Source organism: Bos mutus, chromosome 19 (genome assembly GCF_027580195.1).
Source record: "Bos mutus isolate GX-2022 chromosome 19, NWIPB_WYAK_1.1, whole genome shotgun sequence".
In the NCBI taxonomy this organism is placed as follows: domain Eukaryota; kingdom Metazoa; phylum Chordata; class Mammalia; order Artiodactyla; family Bovidae; genus Bos; species Bos mutus.
Genome location: NC_091635.1, coordinates 26,446,069 through 26,471,980, shown reverse-complemented (window position 1 = coordinate 26,471,980; position 25,912 = coordinate 26,446,069). Strand labels below are relative to the sequence as shown.

Sequence of the window (25,912 nt, the reverse complement as noted above, 5' to 3'; positions counted from 1 at the left end):
ACACCTTCTGGACCAGTGGCGGTGGTTCAATCCCCGCTGTCCTGGGGTTCCAAGGCAGCAGACTGCAACTCTGAACCTCAGTGCAGTTGAGCACAAGCATACTATTTTCTGTCGTTTTTAATTAATGTACAACTCACAACTGAATACCAACCAAAAACCAACATCTGAGACCGCGTCTGAAGTGCCACTCATGCTCTGCTGTAAAGGGCAGTTTTGAGGCACAATATCCAAAGCCTGGGTAGAAGTCATTCCTCCCCTCCCTTCAAAGTAGGCCCCACACGCCATGGATGGAGGGGGCATGAGCCTGACCAGAGGCTAGGAGTCAAGGAAGCAACAAAGCAGGAACCCAGGGAAGGGTCTGTATCCCAGTCCTCAGTGCTGGTCCTGTAAACAGTGAAGACCCCACTGAAGACTATGGAAGCACAGAGGTAGGCAGATAAAGGCTTGTCTTTTATTGAATGAGTGATCTATGCAATTGCCGAGGCCACTATGTACAGAGAAGAGGGGGAGAACTTTATTTCTTGGTCTCTTCCTCCTTGGACAGAGTCTTGATGATTTCCTCTTTCTTGGCCTGGAGCCGCTCTTCACGGCGCTTGCGGGCTTCCTTGGTCTTAGACCTGCGGGCCTCAGCCTGGTCCCTGGAAAAGAGAAGATGGGTGAGCTGCTGGGAACACCAAAAGCTGATTCAACTAACCAACAGCCCCACACTATCCCAACACTGATGGCGTGCGGGTGTGTCCAAGACACAGCAGTATGTATCTTTAACATAACAGCTGTATTCTGGACAGACTACATGGAAGTTAAGACTAGACATTAGCATATTTTAAATGTCTCAGAACTTACGCCAGAAGCTTCTTGCGAGCCTTGTCTGCCTTCAGCTTGTGGATATGTTCCATGAGGATCCGCTTGTTTTTGAACACATTACCCTTCACCTTCAGGTACAGGCTGTGATACCTGTAGGGTACAAGGGTTATTAGAGGCTCTGGTCAGCAATGGCATCAATAGAGGTGGGCCCTGATCTGCTCTTCTACACAAGGCCCCTAAGCATGTAGAGTTCCTGTCCTCTCCCCTCCTGGTGCAGAGAATTCTTTCCCTCATCCAAGACTTTCTGCACAATTAGGAGACAGCAAGAGCTCACTTGGCAGATATTGGGCTACCCTGATGGTGTACGCAGGGAGGATCGAATGGAAGAACTTTCCTAAGAAAAGTGTAAGACACATGGCTCTCCGCCCAAGGCCAATGAGACAGAGCTTGCATCTGTGCAAAGAACAAGTCAGCAAAGCCACAATGGATCTTGGTGAGGCCAGGAGAATGTACTTACATGTGGCGGTCAATCTTCTTAGATTCACGGTATCGTCTAAGTAGCCGGCGCAGAATTCTCATCCTCCTCATCCAGGTTACCTTCTCGGGCATTCGAGCATTGGCAGTACCCTTTCGCTTACCTAGGAAGAAGAGTCAGGCTCATCATAGTGCATCTGGGTTACTAGAGCCAGCTGATTAGTCACAACAAGAGCCACTAACTTCTGCAACACTCTATAGTCCACCGAGTCATGTACCAAGAGTTGTACCTCATCTTAAGTAGCATTATTTCCATTTTACAGATGATCTCAAGTATTAAACTTCTTTCATTTACTCAATTTTCAAAGAAGCAGAAACAAGGCAATTATCTCTCATTCACTTCAGGCAGAATGTGAATACTCCAAGGCACGCACTGAGGCAGCCTGCACCAGGTAAGCTCTAAGATCTTAAAAGGCGGTGTGACCTTCATCTCCCCAGATCATGCTGACCTTACAAAGTGATGTTAGGATTTATAGGATGACATTTCCCAAGTATCCAGTAGGATCCCTGGCAAGGTATAGGTGCTCAATTGGTATTTCTACCAATACCATCAATTCCCACACCAGTGCCATCGTTCTGATTTGCAGACAGAAAAACACACCAAGCATCATGGACTAAGAAAAGGGTTAAAAATAAGTCAGAATGGGGAAAGATTCTGAATTGATCCCAGTCTACATTTAATCACCTATCTTTCCCCAAGTCTTGGAACAAACAGAACACACTTACCTATACCCATATGCCTGCCTTTCCGGCGAGCCAAGGTGTTTTTCCGGCATCGAGCCCGGGAATGGACAGTTACAGGCTTCCGGATGATCAGCCCATCTTTGATCAGCTTCCGGATCTGCTGGCCTGGGAAATCACAATATACGTGGTCAGTCAGGTGGGCCCTAGTCCCACCAGTCATAACTCACGAGTCCAAACAGGACATGACAGAGCCATGGCTCACATCCCCGATTTTCAAAAATGGTACAAACGGGGGACCTTCTATTTCTTTCCTTAAAAAAAAAAAAAAAAAAAACACAACAAAACTTCTATCCTTTTAGATGTCTAATAGCACTCAAAATATACGTATTTGGGGATATGTGATCAAAATAGTATACAGATATGTCCTAGTCCTTCAGATTCTGTCTTACCTATTAGCTACCAGTCTAAAATAAGGATTTTCTGAGCACATATGACAATAACACAAACCCAAACAGAAAAGAATTTTCCTGACAAAGATTCCTGCTAAACTTTCATCAGCTCCTGAAGCTTCTCACAGGCCAATCTGTACACTTCCTTAAAGAATTCTGTTAGGTCAGTTCAGCCAGACACCCCCTAACCTGTTTCCTCTTAGTATTTTTCTTTATTTAAAAAAATCCATTATAGTTTGTCGTCCTGTTAGTAATTTTTCATCCACTGACCCCCTTCACCATGCTCCTTGGCTATAAATTCCTACTTGCCCACTGTATATTCAGATTTGAACTTCCCAATTCATCACTTCATTTCCTTGGCCATCTCTACAGGCCTCCCCCCAATCCCCGAGTCCCTGTACTGTCTCTCCAAAAATTTCTCATATAGCTTTAAAACAGAACATCCACTCTAGCGATATTTATTAATGTTAACACTGAGTGGTTGCCATCAATTTCCATCCTGTCATTGTGGCAAAGTTCAGGAAGAGAACCTCTGGCAATCCATATTTTCATGGCTCCTCCATTTTATGAGACCCCCCACCCCTCCGCCAGGACTGTAAGCTAGCTTATGTTAACAGTCAACATAATTGTTGTCACCTTTCATTGCACAAAGGATGAGAAATGGGGAGGGTAAAGGAGGAACGTAGACCCCAAGAACTCACGGGAGTTGGCATTGGCGATTTCATTGGTCTCATTGGGGTCCAACCAGACCTTCTTCTTGCCACAGCGAAGGACACTGGAGGCAAGCCTCTTCTGAAGCCTGAGCATACTGTGACAAACAGAAAACACTATCAGGTCCTGGAAACCATACCTGGGCAAGGCTGAGCATCCCCAACAAAACCTGCCCAGCCCACGTACACAACGTCTGTGGGTTTGTTTTCCCCTCTAGAAAATAAGATTAGCGAATAAAACGGGAATGAAGAGGGGGGCTTACGCCTTTTCTGGTATCCAGCACGAAAAATAGTGTTTAACGTGAAGAATCTGTGGCCAGTGGACTGTTTCCTGGGCTCGTTTGTCTCTTATCTCAGCAATAAACTAGCTTTAAAAGTTTTCTTAATGATGGGTCTACGGGGCAGAAGCCATCAAAGTGCTAGGATCGCCGCGCTTTTGGCAGGCAGAGGCCTGGGGCCTATTTGCGGCCTGTCCTACGTCACATGGAAGCAGGGATGGGCTCGGAGTCACAGATTGCCCCAGCGAGTTAAGGGGGCCACAGCCCAGTCCCCGCCGCCGCCTTTCCTCTGCCCAAGTGGGTCGCCTCAGACACGTGCAGGGCGCGTAGCCAGCCCTCCCCCGGCCTAGAGTTCCCGAGACGTCCCCCTACCCACCTCCCCTCGAGGCCGGGCGCTAGTGTGCTCCGGCTACCCCAAGCTCCAGGACCAGCCGCTTCAGGGCGGCCTCTGCCCTGTCTTTTCCAGTATGGGGCGCGGTACTGAGCCCCGCAAAGTAAAAATCAACCAGGATCAGAGACACAAGAGCGCTTACCTCATGGCCGCGGCCGCAGCGGCGAAAGGAAAGATCTTGCTCTTGCTAGGCTCCTCCCATTATCTGTGACGGGGAGAGTCCATCCCCCGTTCCGCTTTCGCCCGTATTCCCGTCCGGTCCTTTCATATTCCGCCACCCTGTACTTACTTATATATTCTGAAAAGACCCAGAGTAATAGAAGTCTAACATCAGGAGTCGGTTTTAAACTTTAAAACATGGAAAATATCCCCCTTCGGTATGCCAAAGTGGTATAGTCCGACTTCCTATTAGGCATGCGCAGCGAGGGTACCCGATTACGTGGGTAGTGGAAGCCGGAAGTCCGCTGGATTGCGCAGGCGGGATAAAGGGGGCTTGCTACAGTGGCCTACTTGTCCGGGGTGTAGTGGGTTCTGTGGAAGGGTGTTTTATTAATGGGCGGGGTGGAGGGGAATGAAGCAAGAGAGAATGAGCTGAGATACCAGACAAAAGCAAGCTTTTATTCACTCTCCCAGTAATTGGGGAGCCCTGGAGTGCAGGTCATTAGTTTTTGAGCCACTGTGGTCCTTAATTACTTAGTGCCTCCATTTCCTCCTCTGTATAGTGTACCTGTATAGTTATGATATATCTAATTTGCAAAAGAAGGCGTTAAGACAAGCTCCATGATGGCAGGATGGGTTTGGCTCATACAGCTTGGCACATAAGTAAGCACTTGAGAAATAGCAAGTGAGTGAAAGAATAGTTGGGAAGTCTTTTTAAATCAAACGACAGGACCTCTCATAGTTCTTTCTTCTTGCTTCGGAGAACCGAAGGCTTGGTTAAGAACCCAAGGAGAACATTCCAAGGTCCAAGAAACATAAAGCTGGGTTCTGGTAATAACTTCTTACTTTGCTCCAGCTGGTAACCCCATATCTATCATCTGAACTTTCCTGGCTGCTAAATAGAGCATGCATGCTAAGTTGCTTCAGTCGTGTCCTACTCTTTGTGACCCTTTGGGCTGTAGTCCTCCAGGTTTCTCTGTCCATGGTATTCTCCAGGCAAGAATACTGAAGTGGGTTGTCATTTCCTCCTTCAGGAGATCTTCCTGACCCACATAACCAACTTTCCTCTCTTATGTCTCCTACATTAGTAGGTGGATGCTTTACCACTAGGGCTAGCTGGGAAGCCAGCTAAATAGTGCTGATGAGGTCCAAAGAGGAAGGGAAAGAAATTCCCTGATGGTCCAGAGGTTTTGACTCTGTGCTTTGACTGCCTGAGGGCCCAGGTTTGATCCTTGGTCAGGGAACTAGGATCCCACAAGCAGTGTGGTGTGGCCACCCTCACCCCTCCAAAAAAAAAAAAAAAAAAAAGAGGAAGGGGATCAAAATTCATGCCACTTTCTCACAATAGAGAAATTGAAAACCCAGGTCTTTCTACAAAACCCAGGCCTTCTCTGTCATGCCAGGCTCTCTTGTGTCCAAGGGAAAGATGGGAGCCCTGCTCAGGGTTGGATCTTAGGGCTGACCCACACCTGTTGCAAAACCCAGGGTGAGAAGGAGGAGTCAGTGTATTCCCCAGACTCCCCTCCAGCAAAACACAGCAGGTTGGCTTATTTTACTTTTAGCAGCGCCGGTTTGCAGGCTCTTAGTTCCCCAGTCAGGGATTAAACCTGGGCTTCCCTGGTGGCTCAGACAGTAAAGCGTCTGCCTGCCATGTGGGAGACCCCGGTTCGATCGTAGGTCTGGAAGATCCCCTGGAGAAGGAAATAGTAACCCACTCCAGTACTCTTGCCTGGAAAATCCCACGGACAGGGGAGCCTGTTAAGTTATGGTCCATGTGGTCACAAAGAGTTGGACACGAATGAGCGACTTCACTTTCACTCAGCAGTGAAAGCCTGGACTCCTAACCACTGGACTGCCAGAAAACTCCCAGCTTGGCTTATTTTAGAGTCATTGAACCTGGGCAAATCTCCATTCTACTTCTCATTTCTCTTTTTTGTGGAGCCCGGGAAGGGGTCAAGCAAGGTGGTAACAGGTGCTCCTGTCAAAATTGACACTCTCCCCTCCCTTCCCTACCTCACCCCTGCCCTGCACAGCATCTTACAGCATCTCCAAACATCTCAGAAACCCATCATTTAATTTCCTCTTCCTCCCAAAATCCCAGGTGACAAAGACACCACAGTACCAGCAAACCCGTTTTACAGGAGAGGTGTACTGATGTGCCCAGAGCCACACCACCAGAAAGAGCCTGAACCAAGCTGGCACTAAGGCCGCTTGCCAGAATCCTCTAGTCCTTTTAGCTTCACAGATCATGGTGGTTGGGGTCCAGGCCTTGGATATCTGTCCCCAAATAAAGGATGAAGGGGGAAACAGTTCCAGGTGACAGGTCATTAGATCTGATTTTCGCCACTCTCCAGTCTGAGCTCCACATTTCTTCCTCCTCCTCCCTCTCTACTCAGGAACACAGACCTCACCCAGGCCCACCCCTGGCCTTTTGGAAAGGCTTGGGGGATAGCTGTTAGCGCTAGGGCAATAGGACTCCTGAATCCCTGGGATTTCTTGTTGCTGTCTCTGCTGAACTCCGTTTGGACACCCTCCCCACCCCAGCTTCAGCCTCCAGCCATCCAGCACCAACCTATTTGGGAGGGAGGGACCTTTCTGTTTGGCTTAAGGCGGTCTGGGGACAACAGTGGGGAGAAAGGAGTTAAAGCTGGGTCCCAGGATCACAAGGGCTGGGAAGTTCCGGTGGCCCAGCCTGGAATGGAATGGGGAGACCAGCTAGGAAGAGCGGTTTGGGACGGAAGCGGGGGGCGGTGCCAGCCATGCTAATCCGCGCTTCGGTTCCATCCGCGCTTGGCATCCACTGGTAAACCGCACCCCCTCCCTCCCGCTCTCAGCCCCTTGGCAAGGTTTCTAATGTCCCCCAGAGTGGCCACCCTCACCCTAGGCCAGTCGGAGACCTGAGCTCGCCGGGAGAGGCGTGCGTCCCTGCAGCCTCCCCCCATTGTCTGTGCAGAGCAAGCGGAGGGGCTGCGAGGGGCGGGGCCGCGACTGGCGGAGGGAGGGAGGGAGGGAGGGACGGGTGGGAGCGGAGGGGGCGGGGGGAGATGCTGAGCCTTCAGGGGCGGAGGAGGCGGCGGCAGCAGAGGAGAGAGCGGGAGGAGGGAGGGAACGCAGGAAGAGGGCAACCGAAGGCCGGGCCAGGTGGCTGGACCGGGTGCTGGCTACGCTGTTCTCGGTTCCGACGGCCTCTCTCATGCGTTGAGGGCGCCCGGCTGGGCCGGGCCGGCGGCCGGAGGGGAGGCTCCTCTCCATGGTCCAGAAGACCAGCATGTCCCGGGGCCCTTACCCATCCTCCCAGGAGATCCCCATGGAGGTCTTCGACCCCAGCCCACAGGTGAGGTGTGATGGCCGGGATCGAGGGAAGGGGGCCGCTCCCGTGGACCTTGTGGGGTCGGATCGAGGGGGACCGGGGAGAAAGGGGTTATATGCCCGGCGTGGAGGGGAAAAGGCTCTGCGCCCCCCATCCCTGCCAGTGAATGATTGATGGGCGCTTGGCTGGGAGTTATGCTGCGGTTTTGCAGAGCGGGGAGGGGGCGGTCGGGCCGCCTGTCACCCTCGCCTCCTCCTCTCCCCCGCGTCAGGGGCTTTGCTCCTTGGGTACCGGCTCCAGTGGGTTAAGAGTGTGGGTGCTGGCGGCGGGATCCGTGGGTTGAGGGAGGCTAGAGAGAGAGCTCAGGCAAAGGGGGCGACGCAGAGCACGCTCAGGGGCTCCGGGCGGGTGTGGGTGGAGTGGGGGTGGCACTGGGAGATGGCCGAGGCGGTGGTCAGAGGGCGGTGCCAGCAGGCCTTCAGAGCTACGGACACTGGCCCTCGAGGGTGGGGAAGGGACCAGCACCGAGCTAGGCCCCCGTCCCAGCCACTTCAGTTCCACCTCTATATTAGACCACCTCCCCTCCCCCGACACCCGTGTTAGCCCTTCCCGACCCATCCCCCTAGCCCCAGAAAACGCCTCCAAAGTTTGGAAAGTTGGATGGATGCCAACTCACTGTCCTGGAGGGGAAGAAATTGTGTTACCTGGGGAACGGGGGGGGGGGGGGGCTGCCTCCCCACCCCCACTCACACTTTTCCTGTACCAACTGGTTACCCCCAAGAAAGGATATTCTTGGGGGTGGAGGGTGCCGGTGGAGTGACCAGCAGAGTCTGGGGTGGTCGTCCCCAAGAATTTCTCTGGGACATGTCCTTTTCCATTCTGGCAACACCCCAAGGCTAGGATAGCATTAACTCTTTTCTTGCTGTGGCCAGCCTGGAGCAACTGTAACCACCATGATAGTATGGCTGATGGGCACGTGGGGCGGGGGGGTGTCAGATCAGACCTAAAAATACTTCCCTTCTCCACCCCAGGCCCCTTGGAGCCTGGGAGGCAGCTGACCGGGCCCTTCCTTTCAGCTGTCCCTTGTCCCTCTGGGTGCCACTCCCTTTTCCTAGCCTGGGATAGTGGTGATATTGTGAAAGAGAGCCTTGTGCTCACTGGGGGAATCCTCTTAAATTCATAGGGATCCTCAGTCCTTAAGGTTGGATATATGTCTGGTTCCAGAGAAGGTGAGGGAGGGAGGATTCTTGAAGGGTTCCCAGGTGTCTTGCCCATCTATCCATCCATCTCTTGTACTCAAGCCCAAGGAACCAGAGCCTCTAGTCTGATTATGGCTTATCTAGCTTCTTTGGCAAAGAAACTCTAGGATGGAGGTTGTGGACAGCAGCTTGGAGGGCCTGGACCCTCAATCATCCCCTCTCACTCTAGATTGCCTGGGGGCTGATGTGTATATGTGAGTTGGGGAGGGCAAAGAAGCAGCCCCCTTCCTAGGAGGCCTGGAAATACCTGAATAGGTGGCTACTTGAGAGGTCAGGCAGTGTCCACACCACCCAAGCCAGGAGCCCAGCCAGCGGGACTGAGCCCGGCTTCCCGGAGGCCCTGCAGGGGCTGTGTCCTCGGTTTTTCTTGGGGGAGGGCCAAGGGACATTTAGATTTATGCAGCCTGGTGGGCATCATGGGACAGGAAGTGGGCAGTGGCAGCTGAGGGCTAAAGGGCTTGATGTCTCTTGCCCCCTTGGGAAGAGGTATGATCACTGTGATTGTGAAAAGGGGGCTGGAAAAAAGTCCTACCAGGATGAGGGGTGTGCTAAATCTGCCCCCATGGGTCAAGGTTGGGGTTAGATATTTACTTTCCAAATACAGTTTCATGTCCCCTCCCCTCCTCCCTAGAAATCTAATAGTTTTAGGTCTCTTAAGACCAGAGAGCTGCAACTCCCCTCCCCACTCTGCAAAAAACAAGGCAAGAGTTGGGCTCAGGAAAGCCAAGCTGGGCCTGGGTTGGCGATTCCTCTTCTCTCTGGGGGCTATAGGTGCACACAGCCCCAGTCTGCTCCAGCTGAAGTGGAGAGGGAAGGGGACTTTCCCAGGGGCTGTCTCCACACCCCCAGTACTGCAGGCAGTCTCTCCCTTCCCCCCAGGCCTCTGCAGCCTGCCCAGCGTCTTAATTAGCTTTGCTGCCTAATGAGCTTCCAGCTTCTCAGCACCTCCCCTTTCCCAACCTCTGACTTGGTTCGGGGGTTTCTGTGTGTGCTTCCTAGGGCTCTCTTGCTCTGTCCCCCACCCCATGGCTGTGGTCTGGGCCCTCCCTCTCCCTCGGGCTGTACCATCTCAGGAAGAAGATGGAGGGGCAGGCTCTTGAGATTAGGGAATGATATTGCCAAGGCTTGGCGGTAGTTCTGGACTTGATGGGATGAGGGTTGGGCAAGGGTCTTTGAGATTCTACTCTTGTCCCTTCCTGGCTTCTCCAGGGCAAATACAGCAAGAGGAAAGGGCGGTTCAAAAGGTCGGATGGGAGCACATCCTCGGATACAACATCCAACAGCTTTGTCCGCCAGGTAATGGGGAGGCTGGGTTGAGAGGAGGGAGGTGGCTGGTTGGTGGAGACCAGGATTGGTGAGCTCCAGGCACCCTCCCCCACGTCATTTGTTACCTGCCTAGAACCACCCCATCACCCTTACACCCCATGACCTCCTCTGCATATAATGTCAGCTGTACCCACTCCCTCAGCCCCCGCCCAGCCCCTCCCCCAGCACCAGGCACCAGCCCCTGCTGCCTGCCTGCGTCATCTCATTCAGGGACAGCCTGGCCTGCCTCCTTCTAGCTTGCTTCAGGCTGTCACCCACTCCCCCTGCCGGCTGTCTTCTTCCATGTCCTCCCCCAGAATCTGTGACAGCATGGGGTAGAGGGAGGTCCTATGAAATGAGGAGCCAGGACATTTGGGTCCCTGGAGCCCTGATTAGGTATGGATCCGGGGAAACGCCCCCCTCACATCCAGTAGTGACTGTTGTTTAATATGCAGAGAGAACGTGTGTTGAGGAGGGTGGAGGAGAGGCAGCAGGAAGTTGATTTTAGAGAGGACTTCAGCCCAGCACCCCTGAATGAAAGGGCAGGGGTTATAACTGAATGGCCTTCTGGGGTCTTCTGTTCTCAGTCAGGAAGTTGCCATTCTCATCTCTGTTCTAACTCTCAACCCCAGGCCATCTCAGGCTCAGGGAGAAGCAGTGAGAGAGCCCTGTGGTTGCTATGACTACAGAGCATCTCAACAAAGCCTGGTACCCAAAAAAGGCGAGAGGGGCTTAGGATCAGACAAGGAAGGAGTACGTTGAAGAAAAAATGGGCAGGCACATGAGGACAGAGGACAGTAGGAAAGTCAGTCACCCCCAGGCCAAGAGAGAGAAGATGATGCCAGGCAGATCCACTACTGACTGGAGTGAGGCCCTTCTTTTTGATTCTTATGTCTCCACAACACTTGGCACTTGAAAGCCCAGGCCTGACTTGAGAGGATCAGGAAAGGGACCTTTCATCCCAGGATTCCTAAATACACATACAAATGGGAAGTCCTTTCCCTCATCCCCTGTGTGTATTGTAGGACTGGGGCAGGGCCAGGGCTAGGAAAAATGACACCGTGCTCAGTGGAGCCCCTCTTGACAGAAAAGGGCCTCATTCCTTCAGTGTTTGCCAACCCAGGGGATCAGACCCCAGTTTCCAATCCTTTCTCCTCTCAGCTCCCCAGCTCTGACCCCCAGTAGGTGGCAGGGAGTGGGGGGGCAGGCCTTGCCACATCTCTGAGCTAAATATACCCTAGCAGTTTGCACATGTAGCAACTCTGCTTGTAACCTGAGCCCCCTGGGGGAACGGGCAGTTTGGGCCACCCCCTAGGCCAGCAGGGCCAGGCACTGAGGGCGCCGGGATGGAGGTGCCCAACCAGACCCTCGTAGTGGTGAGCTGGGGATGGAGTGAAGGTGGGGGTGGGGGGCGGGAGCAGCCCCTCAGGAAAGCTGGTGGGAGGCCTTCACTCCAGCCTATTTCCTTGCCTTCTCACTGTTCCCTTGTCTCCCGCCATTTCTGGTATGCACGCACTTGTGTGTGTGTGTGTGTGCGCACGCGTGTGTGTGTGTGCGTGTGTGTGTGTGTGTGTGTGTGTGTGTGTGTTGGGGTCAGTAAGTGCCTGCCCCTCTCCATCTCTGGGTCTGTTCCTCTGGCTCTCCTGGTGGCTGTCTTCCTGACTCTGAGTGCTCAGGAGGGATAAAGAGTAGTTGATTCACTGGTTTTCACTCTTTCCTTTGTATCGCTTTTCCAGCTTCTATGAAAACCCCACCCCACCCCCTGGTTTTCCTCTCAGAGTCTCCCATTTTCCTGATTTGGCTGGGAAATGGATGGGCCGCTGCACTGGCTGATGACGAGGGCACTCTGGGGAGATGGGACCTGGTCTTCTTTCTTTCCGAGGTCCCCTCCATACCAGGCTAATGGGCATTCTTGGCCAAGTGATCCCTTCCTGTCTTCAGAAAGAAACCCTCCCACCCCTGCAGTCTTACCTTTCGTCACATCCCCTCCGGCCCTTTGTAGCAATAAATCCACACTTCTGGCTCCCGTCCTCACGTTCCCTTGGGGACACAGACACTGAGGGCGCCCCCCTGCCCTCCCCTGTACGCACACACAGGGACCTGTATGCATTCAGTCATGCACCAGGACATACCACAGAGCACACACTCCCGAACAGACTTGAAGTTGCACATCCAAATACACCCGTGAAAGAGCATGTTCATTCACCTCCTGGGCTATGTGTGCCTTACACGTGTGTCTGCATTGCTGAGGGAGTTCCTTATGTCCTGGGATGGTCCGTGTGGTCAAGGCCAGCATCCTGGCACACCCAGACTTCTGAACCTGTCTTAATGCTGGCAGTTGGCTGCCCTAATGCAAGGGAAAAGCCTGCTTGTGTTCTTCTCTTGATGTGTTTCTCCTGTCTGCCCCACCCCAGGAACTTTGGGTTCTTTTTTGTATCTTATAAGAGTCTAAGGGTTGGGGCTTTCCAGCTTCTGGCAGGGGAGGTAGGATTCTATTTTCCCTCGCCCTTGAGCAGAAGGTAGCAAATTTTTGTGTGGCCCTAGCACATGGAGCAGGCTGCCCATGGCCACCAGTGCAGAGGGCTCAGACCTAAGCTGGTGGCTGTGGCCCCTGGAAGGACTCACTGGGCCTGTGCTGGGTCTGTCTCAGCGGGTTCTGGGAGCAGGGGAGGGAAGGAGGAACAGGGAATGGAGACTGACCGTTGGCACTCTGCCTCTGCACTGCACCCTATCAGGTTCCCACCCCTCCCTGGGCCCCAAGCAGCTGTCCTTGGACCTGCCATAATTCCCTGCTTGTTGCTATCACCCTTTCTAGGGCCACACTCTTCCCAGGGGCCTGCAGACCTCATTCTCAGGCTCTTCCTGTCTAATGCCGCCACCTCCTAGCCCTTGTGGTCTCACACTGGTGCCTTCTGCGGCCCAGGAGCTGGGGAGGCGGCGTTGGCCCTGAGCTGGCCCTGTCTGTTTTCAGGGCTCAGCAGAGTCCTACACCAGCCGTCCGTCAGACTCTGATGTGTCTCTGGAGGAGGACCGGGAAGCCTTAAGGAAGGAGGCAGAGCGTCAGGCGTTAGCCCAGCTAGAGAAAGCCAAGGTGAGAAAGATGGGAGGGGCTGTGCTGGCATTGTTTCCCTTACCTCGTGCCTTGGAGACAGCCTGAACAGACCTGAGTCAAGTCTTGGCCCAGCCACTTCCCGGCGGATGTACGCCTCCTATGTGCCTCTGTCTTTCATCTGTAAAAGTGTAAGCTATAATACCTGCCTCCTTATAAAGTGCAATAAGTGCCTAAAACTCTTGCCACACGTAACAGGAGCTAAACATTTCCACTCTTTCTGGGTTGGCTTTTACTAGCTGTGAGATCTTAAGCCATTCACTTAACCTTTCTGAACTTCAGTTTTCCCATTCATTCAAGTGAATATGATAATAGCACTTTGTAGGATTTTTGTAATGAATAAATAAGATAATGGGTGTGAAACATATAACACAGTGCCTGGCACACTAAACAGTAGCTGCTATCATGATCACTACTATTATTATTATTACTGTGACTGTTCCTTCTTGGTGTCATTCTGGGGTCCCCCATAACCTATACTTATTCCCTGATGCCCCCCTCCATCCTGAGAGGACTGAGTTCTGTTTTTTGCTGTTTTTTTTTACTGTGAAATTTAATATGCACGTAAAAACCTGCATAAGCCATTCAGTGAATACTTTTGTTTTTTTAATAAAATTTTTTTTGATGTATAGTTGATTTACAGTGTTGTGTTAGTTTCAGGTGTGCAGCAACATGATTCAGTTATACATGCATTTTTCATTATTACAAGATTTTGAATATAGTTCTCTCTGCTATACAGTAGGACTGTGTTTACTTTGTGTATAGTAGCGTGTATAATGTGTATCTTAATGAAGAATTTACAAAACAAACCTCTCCATAATCACCACCCCAGTCAGGAAGTTGTACATCCCATGGTGATTTAACTCTCTGGTTGTCATCCACCCTGGATGCCTCCTCTAGACCAAGCCGGTGGCATTTGCTGTGCGGACAAATGTCGGCTACAACCCATCTCCAGGGGATGAGGTGCCTGTGCAGGGAGTGGCCATCACCTTCGAGCCTAAGGACTTCCTACACATCAAAGAGGTGGGGCGAGACCGCTTGGCATCTGGAGGGAGGGCAGTGAAGTGTGTGCCAGGAGAGGGGCAGTCAGAGCTCTAGTGGAAAAAGACTTCTGAACTAAGCAGAGCTGGGCTAAATTTGCTCTGTGATCTTAGACAAATCTTTCCACTTCTCTGAGCTTCAGATTTTTCATTGGTAACGTGCGATGGTAATACCTAGGTTGCAGGGTTGCTGGGAGGGTTTGTGAAGAGGACTGTTGATGGAGTGGCAGTGTGCCAGGCACACAGAGGTGTCAGCATTTACTTCTCTCCCCGCCTTTCCAGGATAGAGCTGACACATGGCGGGAGGAAGGACTCTCAGAACAGGGATATGCTTGGGGTGGGGTAGTCCAGGGCACAAGAGGATGCTGGTCCTAGAGAGCCCTGAGAATTGGGAGCTGTACTCAGAGGCTGGTGCCAGGGCTCTTTGAGGGTGCCATCCCCTGGGCAGAGAAGGCAAGGTTGGGGGTGGTATCCCCTGGAGCTGGCTGCTGGCTTGACCTCTAATCTCCTTCTTGGTCTCCCCCACCCCACCTGCCGTTGTTGTTTGCAGAAATACAATAATGACTGGTGGATCGGGCGACTGGTGAAGGAGGGCTGTGAGGTTGGCTTCATCCCCAGCCCTGTCAAACTGGACAGCCTGCGCCTGCTGCAGGAACAGAAGCTGCGCCAGAACCGCCTCAGCTCCAGGTGTCTGGCTGGGGGCGGGGCACTCCCACCCCCGGGAGAGGCCAGCCAGCCAGGAGGAGGCCCCAAGGGTTGACCTCATATTCTGAGGACACAGAGTTGCCCGAGGCCTCACCCGTGGGGCTGGCGAATGAGGGCCACAGAGTGGGGAGGGGCAGCCTGTAAGAGAACAAGATCCCCCGCCCTCACACCCACCTCTTTGCTCACGGCTCCATTTGCCTCTCTGCCCACACAGCAAATCAGGTGACAACTCCAGCTCCAGCCTGGGAGACGTGGTGACTGGCACCCGCCGCCCCACGCCCCCTGCCAGTGGTAAGAGCTGCCGCCACCCCAGGGGGTGGGGTGGAGCTCCTGGGTGGGGTGGTCTCCCCATTGCCTGTCCCTTCCTTTCCCTGCAGTAAGGGGTATCCCAATCCTGAGTCCTCCAAACACATCCAGCGGTACCCCCTCCATGAAGAGCAGGGCACCCCCCAAGCTGGGCTGGTCAGTCAGCACCCATTCTCTCATGTCTGTCCTCTCCCATTTCTTCAGTAGCTCCATCTCTTCTCCTGACTGCCCCGCCCCCTGCCCCCCATTCATTTCTCCCAGCCCTGTTCCATTCACCTCTTCTTCTTTCTTTTCTCCCCATCCCATCCCCGCGTTCTGTACTTGTGTCTCCATGTCCATCTCACTCCTCCCCACCTCGCCTCCTCCCTCCCTCAATCCTGACTCTCCGGTCCAGGTAATGAAATGACTAACTTAGCCTTTGAACTAGACCCCCTAGAGTTAGAGGATGAGGAGGCAGAGCTCGGGGAGCAGAGCGGCTCTGCTAAGACTAGTATTAGCAGTGTTACCACCCCGCCGCCCCACGGCAAGCGCATCCCCTTCTTCAAGAAGGTAATTCTTACTGCGTTCTTGTGAGAGGGGAGGTCAGGGCCCAGCTCTTCGGTGGGTGGAGGGGGGCTGGAATGGATTCAGATGGGGTATCGGCCTGATTTTGTGGGGATCAGGCCTTCCTGCCGAGGAGGAGGGAAGGGTAGAGTGGCACCCAGAATGGGCACGTCTGTCTCCATACACAACCCCACCCTGGCCTTCTTGCCCAGAAGGGATGGTTCTTGCCATGGAAGCAGCCCTTCTAGCCCCCGCCCCCCAACTGAAAGCAGATCTGGTTGTAATGAAACCCGACGTTTCCCCCTCACTACCAGTGGCATATTCATGTTTGCCCTTGCCCCCAGATGTGAAGGGGAAAGTGGAATGGTGACTCTTCTTTGCCCTTTTCAGATTAGGGTGCCCAGGGATCTCCTGGCTGCAGAGCAGGACAGTTAAGGGAACCCTTACAATGGGCAGGTTGGCCTGCACTGGGGCCAGGAGATGGGCACCAAATTAGGGGCTATCACTCTTTCCAGCTTTTTTCCAAGACCCGGAAAGGGGGTAGAGGATGTCTGAATATTCCAAAGTTCACCGGACTGGCTGTCAGTCCCACTCCTGGCCCTGATCCAGGGCCATCTCTGGCTCCCCCTTGGCATGGGGTCCCATCCCCTCTCTCTGGCTCTGTCTGTCACTAACACGCATGCCCTGTTATCTCTCCTCGTCCGCCCGCTCTCCGTCCCTCTCTTGTCCTGGCTCCTCCCTTGCCCTCTGCCCCTGCCTGGGTACCCTCCCCTTTCTCCTCCCCCTCCCCCATCTTGGCAATCTCTGGACCCAGCCAAACAGAAGCAGAAGTCGGTGAGTAGCACAGCTTTCTATGTTTCCCTCCCCACCCTCTGGGATGAGCTAGGGGGACCTTCTAACACCCATTCCCATATCTGCCCCCATTTTCCCCCCACCATTCCTGGTTCTCCCTCCCCACCCCTACCCTGATCCCCCACATCTGGGCTTTGGGACCAGGGGGAGGAAAGGATGCATGCGGGAGCCTGGAGGCGAGGGGAGAGGGGCTAATGCCATCTCCACTCTGGGGTTTCCCCTCCCTGCTTCCCCCCAGACAGAACACGTGCCCCCTTATGACGTGGTACCTTCCATGAGGCCCATTATCCTGGTGGGACCGTCGCTCAAGGGCTATGAGGTAGGAGCCCCTAGAGGGGCATAGGGACCAGAGGGGCCCAGACTGCCAGAAAGACTCTGTAAGGTCTTGAGACTCCAGAGACATCCCCCAGCAGGGTCTTCCCAGGGTTTCCTCCCCAGAGGGCTACAGACCTTTAGAGACCACCCCCTTCCCCAGGGGGGCCCCAACCCAACCCATGGGGAGACCCACTCAGAAGGGTCTAGTCTTCTCAAAAATACCCAGAAAAGTCCTCCTAGAGATTCTACCTGAAAGGATCTCTGGAATCAGAGACCCCAGTGGAGGCCCCTCAAACTCAGAAGGATCACTTCCTCCCCTGAACAGGGACTCATTCATCTCAGGGATTAAAGGAGAAAATGAAATGTCAGGGGGCAAATGCCTAGCAGTCTACCCTCCTTGAGAGCTTCAAACACCTGACATCTCCTCCTCCTCCTCCACCCCCACCCCCTGCCCCAACTTCAGGTTACAGATATGATGCAGAAAGCTTTATTTGACTTCTTGAAGCATCGGTTTGATGGCAGGTAAGCCCTTTGGAGCTGGCTCTCCATGCCCAGCATGGTTCTCTGCTGCTGGGGTTGGGCAGGATGGCTTGAATGATAATCCTGGAACTCTTGGACTGCGGGCTACAATGCTGTCCTGGAGCCTGGGGAGGAGGCAGGACATTTTAGCCCACCCTGAACCCTGACACTTTGCTCTGCCCCCCAGGATCTCCATCACACGTGTGACAGCGGACATTTCCCTGGCTAAGCGATCAGTCCTCAACAACCCCAGCAAACACATCATCATCGAGCGTTCCAACACACGCTCCAGCCTGGGTGAGCCCATCCCTTGACTCTGCCCCCACCCTGCTCTGGGGCCAGATGTGGGAGTGAGGGGGCATCTCCAGAAACACTCTATCTGCCCACTGCCTCCTGGGAGGCTGCCTTACATTTACCCCTTCCCCATGACTCCACTCGCCTAGCTGAGGTTCAGAGCGAGATCGAGCGGATCTTTGAGCTAGCCCGAACCCTTCAGTTGGTTGCTCTGGACGCCGACACCATCAACCATCCAGCCCAGCTCTCCAAGACCTCACTGGCCCCCATCATTGTTTACATCAAGATCACCTCTCCTAAGGTGGGTACAAGACCCTACTGGGGACAGGAGTGCTCTGGGTGGGCTGCCTGTGTTTAAGCCCCAGGTACTGCTTACTAATCATGTGACTTCATCTCCTCAAGCCCAGATTCTCTTCTCCATCAAACTCCATTGTCTGGATATTGTGAAGATGCAACCTAATGTGAATACTTATCACTTAGCAAACGATCTGGTATAATATACCTCATCGTGTATTAAGTGTTTTAAATATTATTATTAGAGTTGTGCAGGTTAGTCCCCTGTCTCTGCTTTGTTGACCTCCCATCCTTAGTCCAGAAAATAGAAACAATTCTGTGTGTTCTGCCTCAGTGTCACCCAGCTACTTGGCAGTTGGAAAAAGACCTCTCCTGTCTTTTTTTTTTCTCCTGTCTTTTTATTTCAGCCCTTTTTACTGTACTGCCCTCATTTAGACCTTGATAGAGATGAACTTGGTAGGAAGACTGATTTACTTCTTTGTCATACAGCAGCTCCTTTAATTCCGCCCCCCCAGACATTAGTGGTTTTGAGAAACGTGGAAGGTGAGCCAGGTTGAAGGATTTTTATAAAATGTTTATTTATTTGACTGCTCCGGATCTTAGTTGTGACACGTTGGGTCTTTAGTTGTGTCTTGTGGGATTTTTAGCTGCAGCAAACTCTTGGTTGTAGCAATTGGGATCTAGTTCCCTGACCAGGGATCGAACCCAGGCCCCTTGCGTTGGGAGTGCAGAATCTTAGCCAGTAGATCACAATGGAAGTCCCTAGGTGAAGGATTTGAAGTTAGAAGACGGCATGAGGGTCAGATCCTAGCTCTGAGTGGCTTATTTTAATTAATTAAAGTTTGTTGTTTTTTTTGGTTGTATGTTATTGAGCTTTGGATCTTGGGGAGATAATTTAGCTTTTGCACAATTTCTTCACCTACAAAATGGGAATTATAATGCTTATCTTGAGGTAGTGATGTTAAGAGCCCAGAGTTCTGTCTGATGAAGGCAATCAGGGATTAACATTGCATGATAGCACCCTATGAGCTAAACACCCAGTTTCTAATGAGGATAAAGGGGAGGATGGGATTTAAGTACTTCCTGAGGTGGTTTAAAGGATCAAATGAGATAATGGATGCAAAAGCACTTTGTGAACTAGAAAGTAACACACACTTCCATTGCCCTCGCTGAGCACTGACTCTGAGGTTAAGGGTGGGGACTCTGAAGCCGGGCTGCCTGGGTTTATGTCTCACTGCTGCCACTTACCTACTGGCTCTGGCTCTTTGGGCAGGTCACCTGACTTCTCTGTGCCTCAGTTTCCTCATTTGGAAAATAGGAATCCTTAGGTGATGTTTGTGAAGATTAAATAAACAAATTAACCATGCAAAGTGCCTGGTACCTATTGAGTGCTATATGTGTTAAATTCTTAAAGACTTTTATTTTGAAGTAATTTCAGATTTATAGGAGAGTTGCAAGAACAGTACAAAGGATCACCTTTGAATACCCTTCACTCAGACCACTACTTTTTTAATGGCTCTTTAGAAATAAAATTCACATGCCATTTAATTCAGCCATTTAAAGCATACAATTTAATTTTTTTTTCAGACTCACTAATTTTGAACATTTTGCCACATCTACTTTATCTTTAGGGCTTCCCCCATGGCTCAGCAGGTAAAGAACCTGCCTGCAGATGCAGGAAATGAAAGAGATGTGGGTTTGATCCCTGGGTCAGGAAATGAAAGGATCCATGGAGGAGGGCATGGCAACCCACTCCAGTATCCTTGCCTGGAGAATTCCCATGGACAGAGGAGCCTGGGGGGCTATAGTCCATAGCGTCACACGGAGTTGGACATGACTGAAGTGACTTGGCATGTACACACTCTATGTACATCTGTATTATGTATATATGTGTTTATATATATATATCTTTTTTCTTGAACTGTTTAAGTTGTAGATCTTGTATTTCTTTATCCCTCAAAATTTCAACATGTATTTCTTAAGAACAAGGACCTTAACTTACATGTCAAATTCAAGAAATCTCACTAAAATACTGTCTATTTTCAGTTTTCACCAGTTGTCCCAAAAATGCCCCTTATAGCAATTTCCCCTTCAATCCAGGATCACGTGTTGCATTTAGTTGTTAAATCTCTTTAGTATTTTTTTCTTCTTTATTTCATTTTTTTTCTCCTTAGTAATCTTTAAGCTAAAAATCGAAGAAGGGCTTTTCTTCGATTCTCATGAGACTATCATTTTTGAAGAGTACAGATCACTTATTTTGTAGATTGTTGCTCAAGGTGGGTTTGTCTGATGTTTCCCTGTCAACAGATTGAGGTTTTGCATTTCCGGTAGGAATATTCCCCAAGTGATGTGTCCTTCTGAGTGCATTACATCAGGAAGCATAGGATGTTGGTTTGTTGTATTGCTGGTACTGTTAACTTTGACCACTTAAGGTTGTAGCTTTATGTCTAGCTATTATCATTATTATTGTTATCATTGAGAGGAGGATTATAATAGTGGCTGCCTAAAGGCATTATTGTCAGGACTAAATGAAAAGAAGGACTTTCCTGGTGGCACAGTGCTAAAGCATCTGGCTGGCAATGTGCAAGTCATGGGTTTGTCTCCTAGGTAGGGAGGATCCCCGGAGAAGGGAATGGCAACCCACTCCAGTAGTCTTGCCTGGAAAATCCATGGACAGAGGAGCTTGGTGGGCTACAAGTCCATGGGGTCACAGAAGAGTCGGACACAGCTTATCAACTAAACAACAACAACAAAATGAAAAAAAGCACAGACCAGTGCCAAGGCATAGCAAGTGTCCCTATCAAGGATGGCTGCCTGTTGTTAACACGGAGGGGAAGTTGGCTCAGAATGAATGAAACCTGTAAAGAAGGTTACAGGGGTTGGGAAGGAGAATCACTGCCCTTCATACAACCACTGTTGGAATGTCCCAGGGGAGGCTGGCATGAAACCCAAGAGAGAGCCTGAGCTTTGTGTAGGATGGACACAGGGCTGGTGAGGTCATTTCTGAAAAGGCATCCAGGGCTGAGCGTCATGGAATGTTCCCCCGGCCCTGATACTGTCTCTCCACGTTGGCTCCAACCAGGACCTGCCTCTCCAGGTTGGTGCATTGCAGGGTCCCTCTAGCTCCTCTTTTCCCCTTACCAAACAGGTTCTTCAGAGGCTCATCAAGTCTCGAGGGAAGTCTCAGTCCAAACACCTCAACGTCCAAATAGCGGCCTCAGAGAAACTGGCGCAGTGTCCCCCTGTGAGTGCTCAAAGGGAAGGGAGGGCATTTGGGTTCTCCTGGTTTCCTCTGGCCTGCTGAGAGAATGACCAGGAACACCTGGGTCCAGTTCAGAGGTGCAGATGGATTGTCTGGGAAAAGAGGGCTGAACAGGCAGTTAGAGACTGTGTTCAAGTCCCAGCAGCACCACTTCTCTACGGAGAGTTAAGCCCCTCTCCACACCTTGGCTACCTTATATATAGAATGAGGAAGCTGTAATATCTAGGTGCTAAGACCTCCTTATATATATTTAATTTACATATCTGAGAGCCCTCCTCTTCCTGAACATCCAGAGGTTTCTTTTTAACTTTGTCCTTCAACCCCTTGACTCCACCCACTGCCCCCAGGCCACACCCTCACCCCTTGGTCACGCCCAGCTCATCCCAGCCCTGCCCTTAACCCCGCCTCCACAGGAGATGTTTGACATCATCCTGGATGAGAACCAATTGGAGGACGCCTGCGAGCACTTGGCAGAGTACTTGGAAGCCTATTGGAAGGCTACACACCCGCCCAGCAGCACTCCGCCCAATCCGCTGCTGAACCGCACCATGGCTACTGCAGCCCTGGCTGCCAGCCCTGCCCCTGTCTCCAACCTCCAGGTACAAGTGCTCACCTCACTCAGGAGAAATCTCAGCTTCTGGGGCGGGCTAGAGGCCTCGCAGCGAGCCAGGGCGGTGCCCCAGCAGCAGGAGCACACGGTGTAGGTGCCCCGCCCACCTCCCCTCCTGCCCAGGGCTCGGAACTGAGTGCAGGGAACTTGGGGAAGGAAGGGAAAAGTTTTATTTTGTAAAAAATGTGGTGAGTGGCAGCTTCTGGTGTCTGTGGTTTTTGATGGGTTTGGGGCTAGCTAGTGGGGCCTATCTGGGCCTGGTCCCATAAGACTATATCTGCTGCCTTGGGGGCTTCTGCTTTGGGGGCCTTGTAAGATAAGAGACTAGGAAGAAACAGGAAAACCAATGTATATTTGCTGGACTCTACACCCGTTTTCGGAGAAGGCAATGGCACCCCACTCCAGTACTGTTGCCTGGAAAATCCCATGGATGGAGGAGCCTGGTAGGCTGCAGTCCATGGGGTCGCTAAGAGTCGGACACGACTGAGCGACTTCACTTTCACTTTCCACTTTCATCCCTTGGAGAAGGAAATGGCAACCCACTCCAGTGTTCTTGCCTGGAGAATCCCATGGACGGTGAAGCCTGGTAGGCTGCAGTCCATGGTGTCGCACAGAGTCGGACACGACTGAAGCAACTCAGCAGCAGCAGTAGCAGCAACACCCGTTTTAGACTCAACAGAGGTCACAGCATTTTAGACGCAACAGACCCACGGCCTTCAGACCCAGGGAGTCCCACAGAGCAGGGCCATTAAAACCAGACAGACTGCCCCCTGCTCCAGAGCCCTAATCTCCAGGGGTTCTCAGAAGAGACCCAAAATGAAGCATATTCTATGAGTTGATACAGAACCTTCCACCCTTCCAGTTAAACAGATTCCAGGGAAGATCCTCCTGTGGGTGCCCCACCCTACCTTGATCTCCTATGGGAGCCATGGCTTATTTCTGAGGTCAAATCATTAAGTATTGGGTTCTAGATTAGAGCTAGAAAAAACCCAGGAAATCATTCTAGACCACTGCTTTTCAAATTTGTTTTCAGCACCAGAACCCATTTGTTCACTGAATCTTATGGGAAGTTCAGTGTGTAAATAAGGCATCCTTGCTCTGCTTGGAGAGGGCTAGTGGCTTGGCCTCCACTTTACCTCCACGGGGACCCCTGAAGCACTCTATGTCCTGTCCATCTACCCCAGAACTCCAGGGAATGAAAATTGCTGCTCTAGCCTAATCCCCATCACAGCACCACAGAGAAACTGGGCCACCGAGATGGGAGTCACTGCTCAGGGTCACACAGCTTGAAGTGGCAGGGGATGCACTAGAACCCAGGCCTCTTGGCACCCCACCCAGCAGCCTCCATGGCCATCTTCATGTGACATTGGTGCTAAGGACACTGAGCCATCTCATCGTTGCCAGTGGGGAATAGAGACCCATCAGCCTTCCCCAGTATTCTTGCCTAGAGAATCCCATGGAGAGAGGAGCCTGGTGGGCTCCTGTCCACAACTGTAACAACTTAGCATGCATGCATGCATTGGAGAAGGATGACAACCCACTCCAGTATTCTTGCCTGGAGTATCCCAGGGACAGAGGAGCTGGTGGGCTGCCATCTACTGGGTCACACAGAGTCGGACACGACTGAAGTGACTTAGCAGCAGCAGCCTTCCCCAGCCTGAAGCTTTGAGTCTTTTGGGGGCAGGGGAAGAATCCTATCAACCTTGGAGACTGTCACCTGACTCAGAGTGGAGTAGGGAGAAGTGTGGAGTTCTGGACGCCTATGATTAGGGTCCTGTTGGGCTGAAGGAGCTGGATGAAATTCTCTTTAGTATGTTTGGGGCAACGACTAATCCAATCAACCACTAACAAGTGGCAATACTAATGAGCTGGTAATGATGATTTAGCCCAAGACAGCGTTAATGAGTGCCTTGAGGAAGTGACGACTAATTGTTCATGGGTTCTCTACCATGATTACCAGGAGGGTCATGCCTTCTCACACCTGAGAAGGTCGGGCGCCCCCTCTCCTAATGGAAGAACAAATGCCTTGAGTTCTGTCCTCTGGCTGGGCTCCAGAGCCGGTTGCCCAGCTGCCCAACCCCTAGGGCCAGCACCCTCCTCCTTCAGCCAGGCTGGGCGTCTTGGTGCCTCACTAACCTGCCTTGCTTTGTTGTGTTTCTCTCACTCCTGCCTGATCTGCATGGTGTGTACCGTCCGTCTGCTAACCAGGGACCCTACCTTGCTTCCGGGGACCAGTCGCTGGAACGGGCCACGGGGGAGCACGCCAGTGTGCACGAGTACCCGGGAGAGCTGGGCCAGCCCCCAGGCCTTTACCCCAGCAGCCACCCGCCAGGCCGGGCGGGCACCCTGCGGGCACTGTCCCGCCAAGACACGTTTGATGCTGACACCCCTGGCAACCGAAACTCTGCCTACACGGAGCTGGGAGACTCGTGTGTGGACATGGAGACTGACCCCTCCGAGGGGCCAGGGCTTGGAGACCCTGCAGGGGGCAGCACCCCACCAGCCCGACAGGGATCCTGGGAGGATGAGGAAGAAGACTATGAAGAGGAGCTGACCGACAACCGGAACCGCGGCCGGAATAAGGCCCGCTACTGCGCGGAGGGCGGGGGCCCAGTTCTGGGGCGCAACAAGAACGAGCTGGAGGGTTGGGGGCGGGGTGTCTACATCCGCTGAGGGGCAGGGGCTACACAGTGGGAGGAAGGGCTCTTGAGCCCAAGGGAGGGGAGGGACAGGGGGGCTCACCACGGAGATGTATCTTGCCTCCAGGGGGCGCTGTCTCCCTCCTTTCAGATGCCTTTGCTCAGATTGGGGTTTCTTTGGTGGTAACCTTCCGCCCAGCTCCTGGGAGTCCCTTAAGCCTCAGCGGCAGGTTTTTACCTACCTGCTGTGGATGTATGGAGGATGCCCACCTTTCTGCAGTATCCCCTTCTCCACCTCAGGGGGCTCTCTCCCCTCACCCAGAGAAAAGGTGCACTTCCTTAACTCCTTCTACTCCGGGCTCTAAATGAGGGCCCTAAAATGGTGTGGCCCTTTCTTTTTCCACCCTGGAGTATTTGGGAATGGGGGGGAGGGGCTTTTCCTGGAGAGGGAGACCACAGACTCTCACATGAGGGCTCTCGTCCCCAAACCCCGGGTCCAGCGTCCTTTACCATGAGCCCCGCCCGCAGCACCTGCCCGCAGCTCCCTGGCTTCATTGTCTGGGAGGCGCAAGCTACAGCAGTGGAAGCTCCATGGGGAGCTGCCTCATGGAGCGGTCTGGATGATGCTGGCGGGCATCGGGTGCAGTGCCCTGTGCCTGCCCAGGACCTAGAACTCTGAGGAGGAGGCCGCCCCAGATGCTGCTCCTCGTCCCACCACCTCCATGCCTCAAGCCTTTGCCTACCCCAGGAATGAGCTTTGCCTACAACATCCCTTGCCTGCTGCCATCAGAAGAGGGGGCCCCTCTGCATCTGAGCCCCCCCATCCTCTCGTCACCTGGGCCCATGGAACACTCTGATCCGCCTCATTTTGAAACCAAAAAAACTGCTCCTCCACTCTCACCCTGAGGCCCCAGAAAAGAGGCCCTATGGTTGGTGCCCCAGAGTTAATCACCACCCCAGGGGTTGCCTCTGGACGTCAGATCTCCCCTGGGGGGTGGGGGGCTTGGCTGCTGCTGCTGCTGCTCTGTATTTGCCTCTTGTGATCCTGTCCTTTACCCATGTCCACTCCACCCAGGAGAGGCCTTGGTACGCCCTCTGCTCTGGAGTGTCCCTCTGCCTAGCATCCCATTGCCCAGCAGCCCTGCCCCCCAGCACCCAGCTGGGCCAGAGAGAGCCGATTGTGCCAACGAGGACTGGGCCCTGCCCGGCTGCCCGCCTCAGGGATGGGCACCTCATGCCTGTCTCGCCACCTCCTGTGCCAATGTTGTCCCACCCCACCCCCTACCTGGGGCGGGGTGCAGCTTCCACTTACTGGTTAGAAGAGACCACTGCCCAACCCTCCCCCTTTCCTGTCTGGTGTCCTGTGCCCCAATCTGTCTGTCTGTTCGTCTGTACTACCCTAGAAGTATTTTGCCACATATAAAACCGCCGTCCTGTCCTTTGCACCGCCTCCCAGGCCTGCTTCTTTGTCCCCATCACTCGCCACTCGGTTGCCAGCCTAGGTGTGTGGGAGCTGCTGACCTGCAGGGAAGGAGAGTGAA

General features: G+C 52.7%; 2 protein-coding genes across 6 annotated transcripts; one reads left to right on the top strand and one right to left on the bottom strand.

The window, feature by feature from the left end:
• Window positions 1–429: 429 nt before the first annotated feature.
• On the bottom strand, window positions 430–4,036 carry RPL19 (ribosomal protein L19). Its single transcript, XM_005897992.3, has 6 exons — window positions 3,993–4,036; window positions 3,173–3,279; window positions 2,065–2,187; window positions 1,322–1,442; window positions 844–954; window positions 430–638 (listed from the first exon to the last, which is right to left on the bottom strand). The coding sequence occupies exons 1-6, from the start codon at window positions 3,995–3,997 to the stop codon at window positions 515–517; spliced, it is 591 nt and encodes a 196-aa protein (XP_005898054.1). The 5' UTR covers window positions 3,998–4,036; the 3' UTR covers window positions 430–514.
• A 3,044-nt stretch (window positions 4,037–7,080) lies between these two features.
• CACNB1 (calcium voltage-gated channel auxiliary subunit beta 1) lies at window positions 7,081–25,814 on the top strand. Of its 5 annotated transcripts, none has more exons than XM_005897990.3 (14): window positions 7,081–7,343; window positions 9,788–9,874; window positions 12,855–12,974; window positions 13,893–14,015; window positions 14,583–14,719; window positions 14,952–15,028; window positions 16,401–16,420; window positions 16,677–16,757; window positions 17,217–17,275; window positions 17,460–17,569; window positions 17,716–17,867; window positions 21,009–21,104; window positions 21,536–21,721; window positions 23,941–25,814. In XM_005897990.3, the coding sequence occupies exons 1-14, from the start codon at window positions 7,260–7,262 to the stop codon at window positions 24,403–24,405; spliced, it is 1,797 nt and encodes a 598-aa protein (XP_005898052.2). In that variant the 5' UTR covers window positions 7,081–7,259; the 3' UTR covers window positions 24,406–25,814. The 5 variants fall into 5 exon arrangements, with proteins under 5 accessions (XP_005898052.2, XP_070245872.1, XP_005898051.2 ...); XM_070389771.1 differs by lacking the exon at window positions 16,401–16,420 and adding an exon at window positions 15,438–15,592 and having other exon boundaries at window positions 7,082–7,343; window positions 23,968–25,814; XM_005897989.3 differs by lacking the exon at window positions 16,401–16,420 and adding an exon at window positions 15,438–15,592 and having other exon boundaries at window positions 7,082–7,343.
• The last annotated feature ends 98 nt before the right edge of the window (window positions 25,815–25,912 follow it).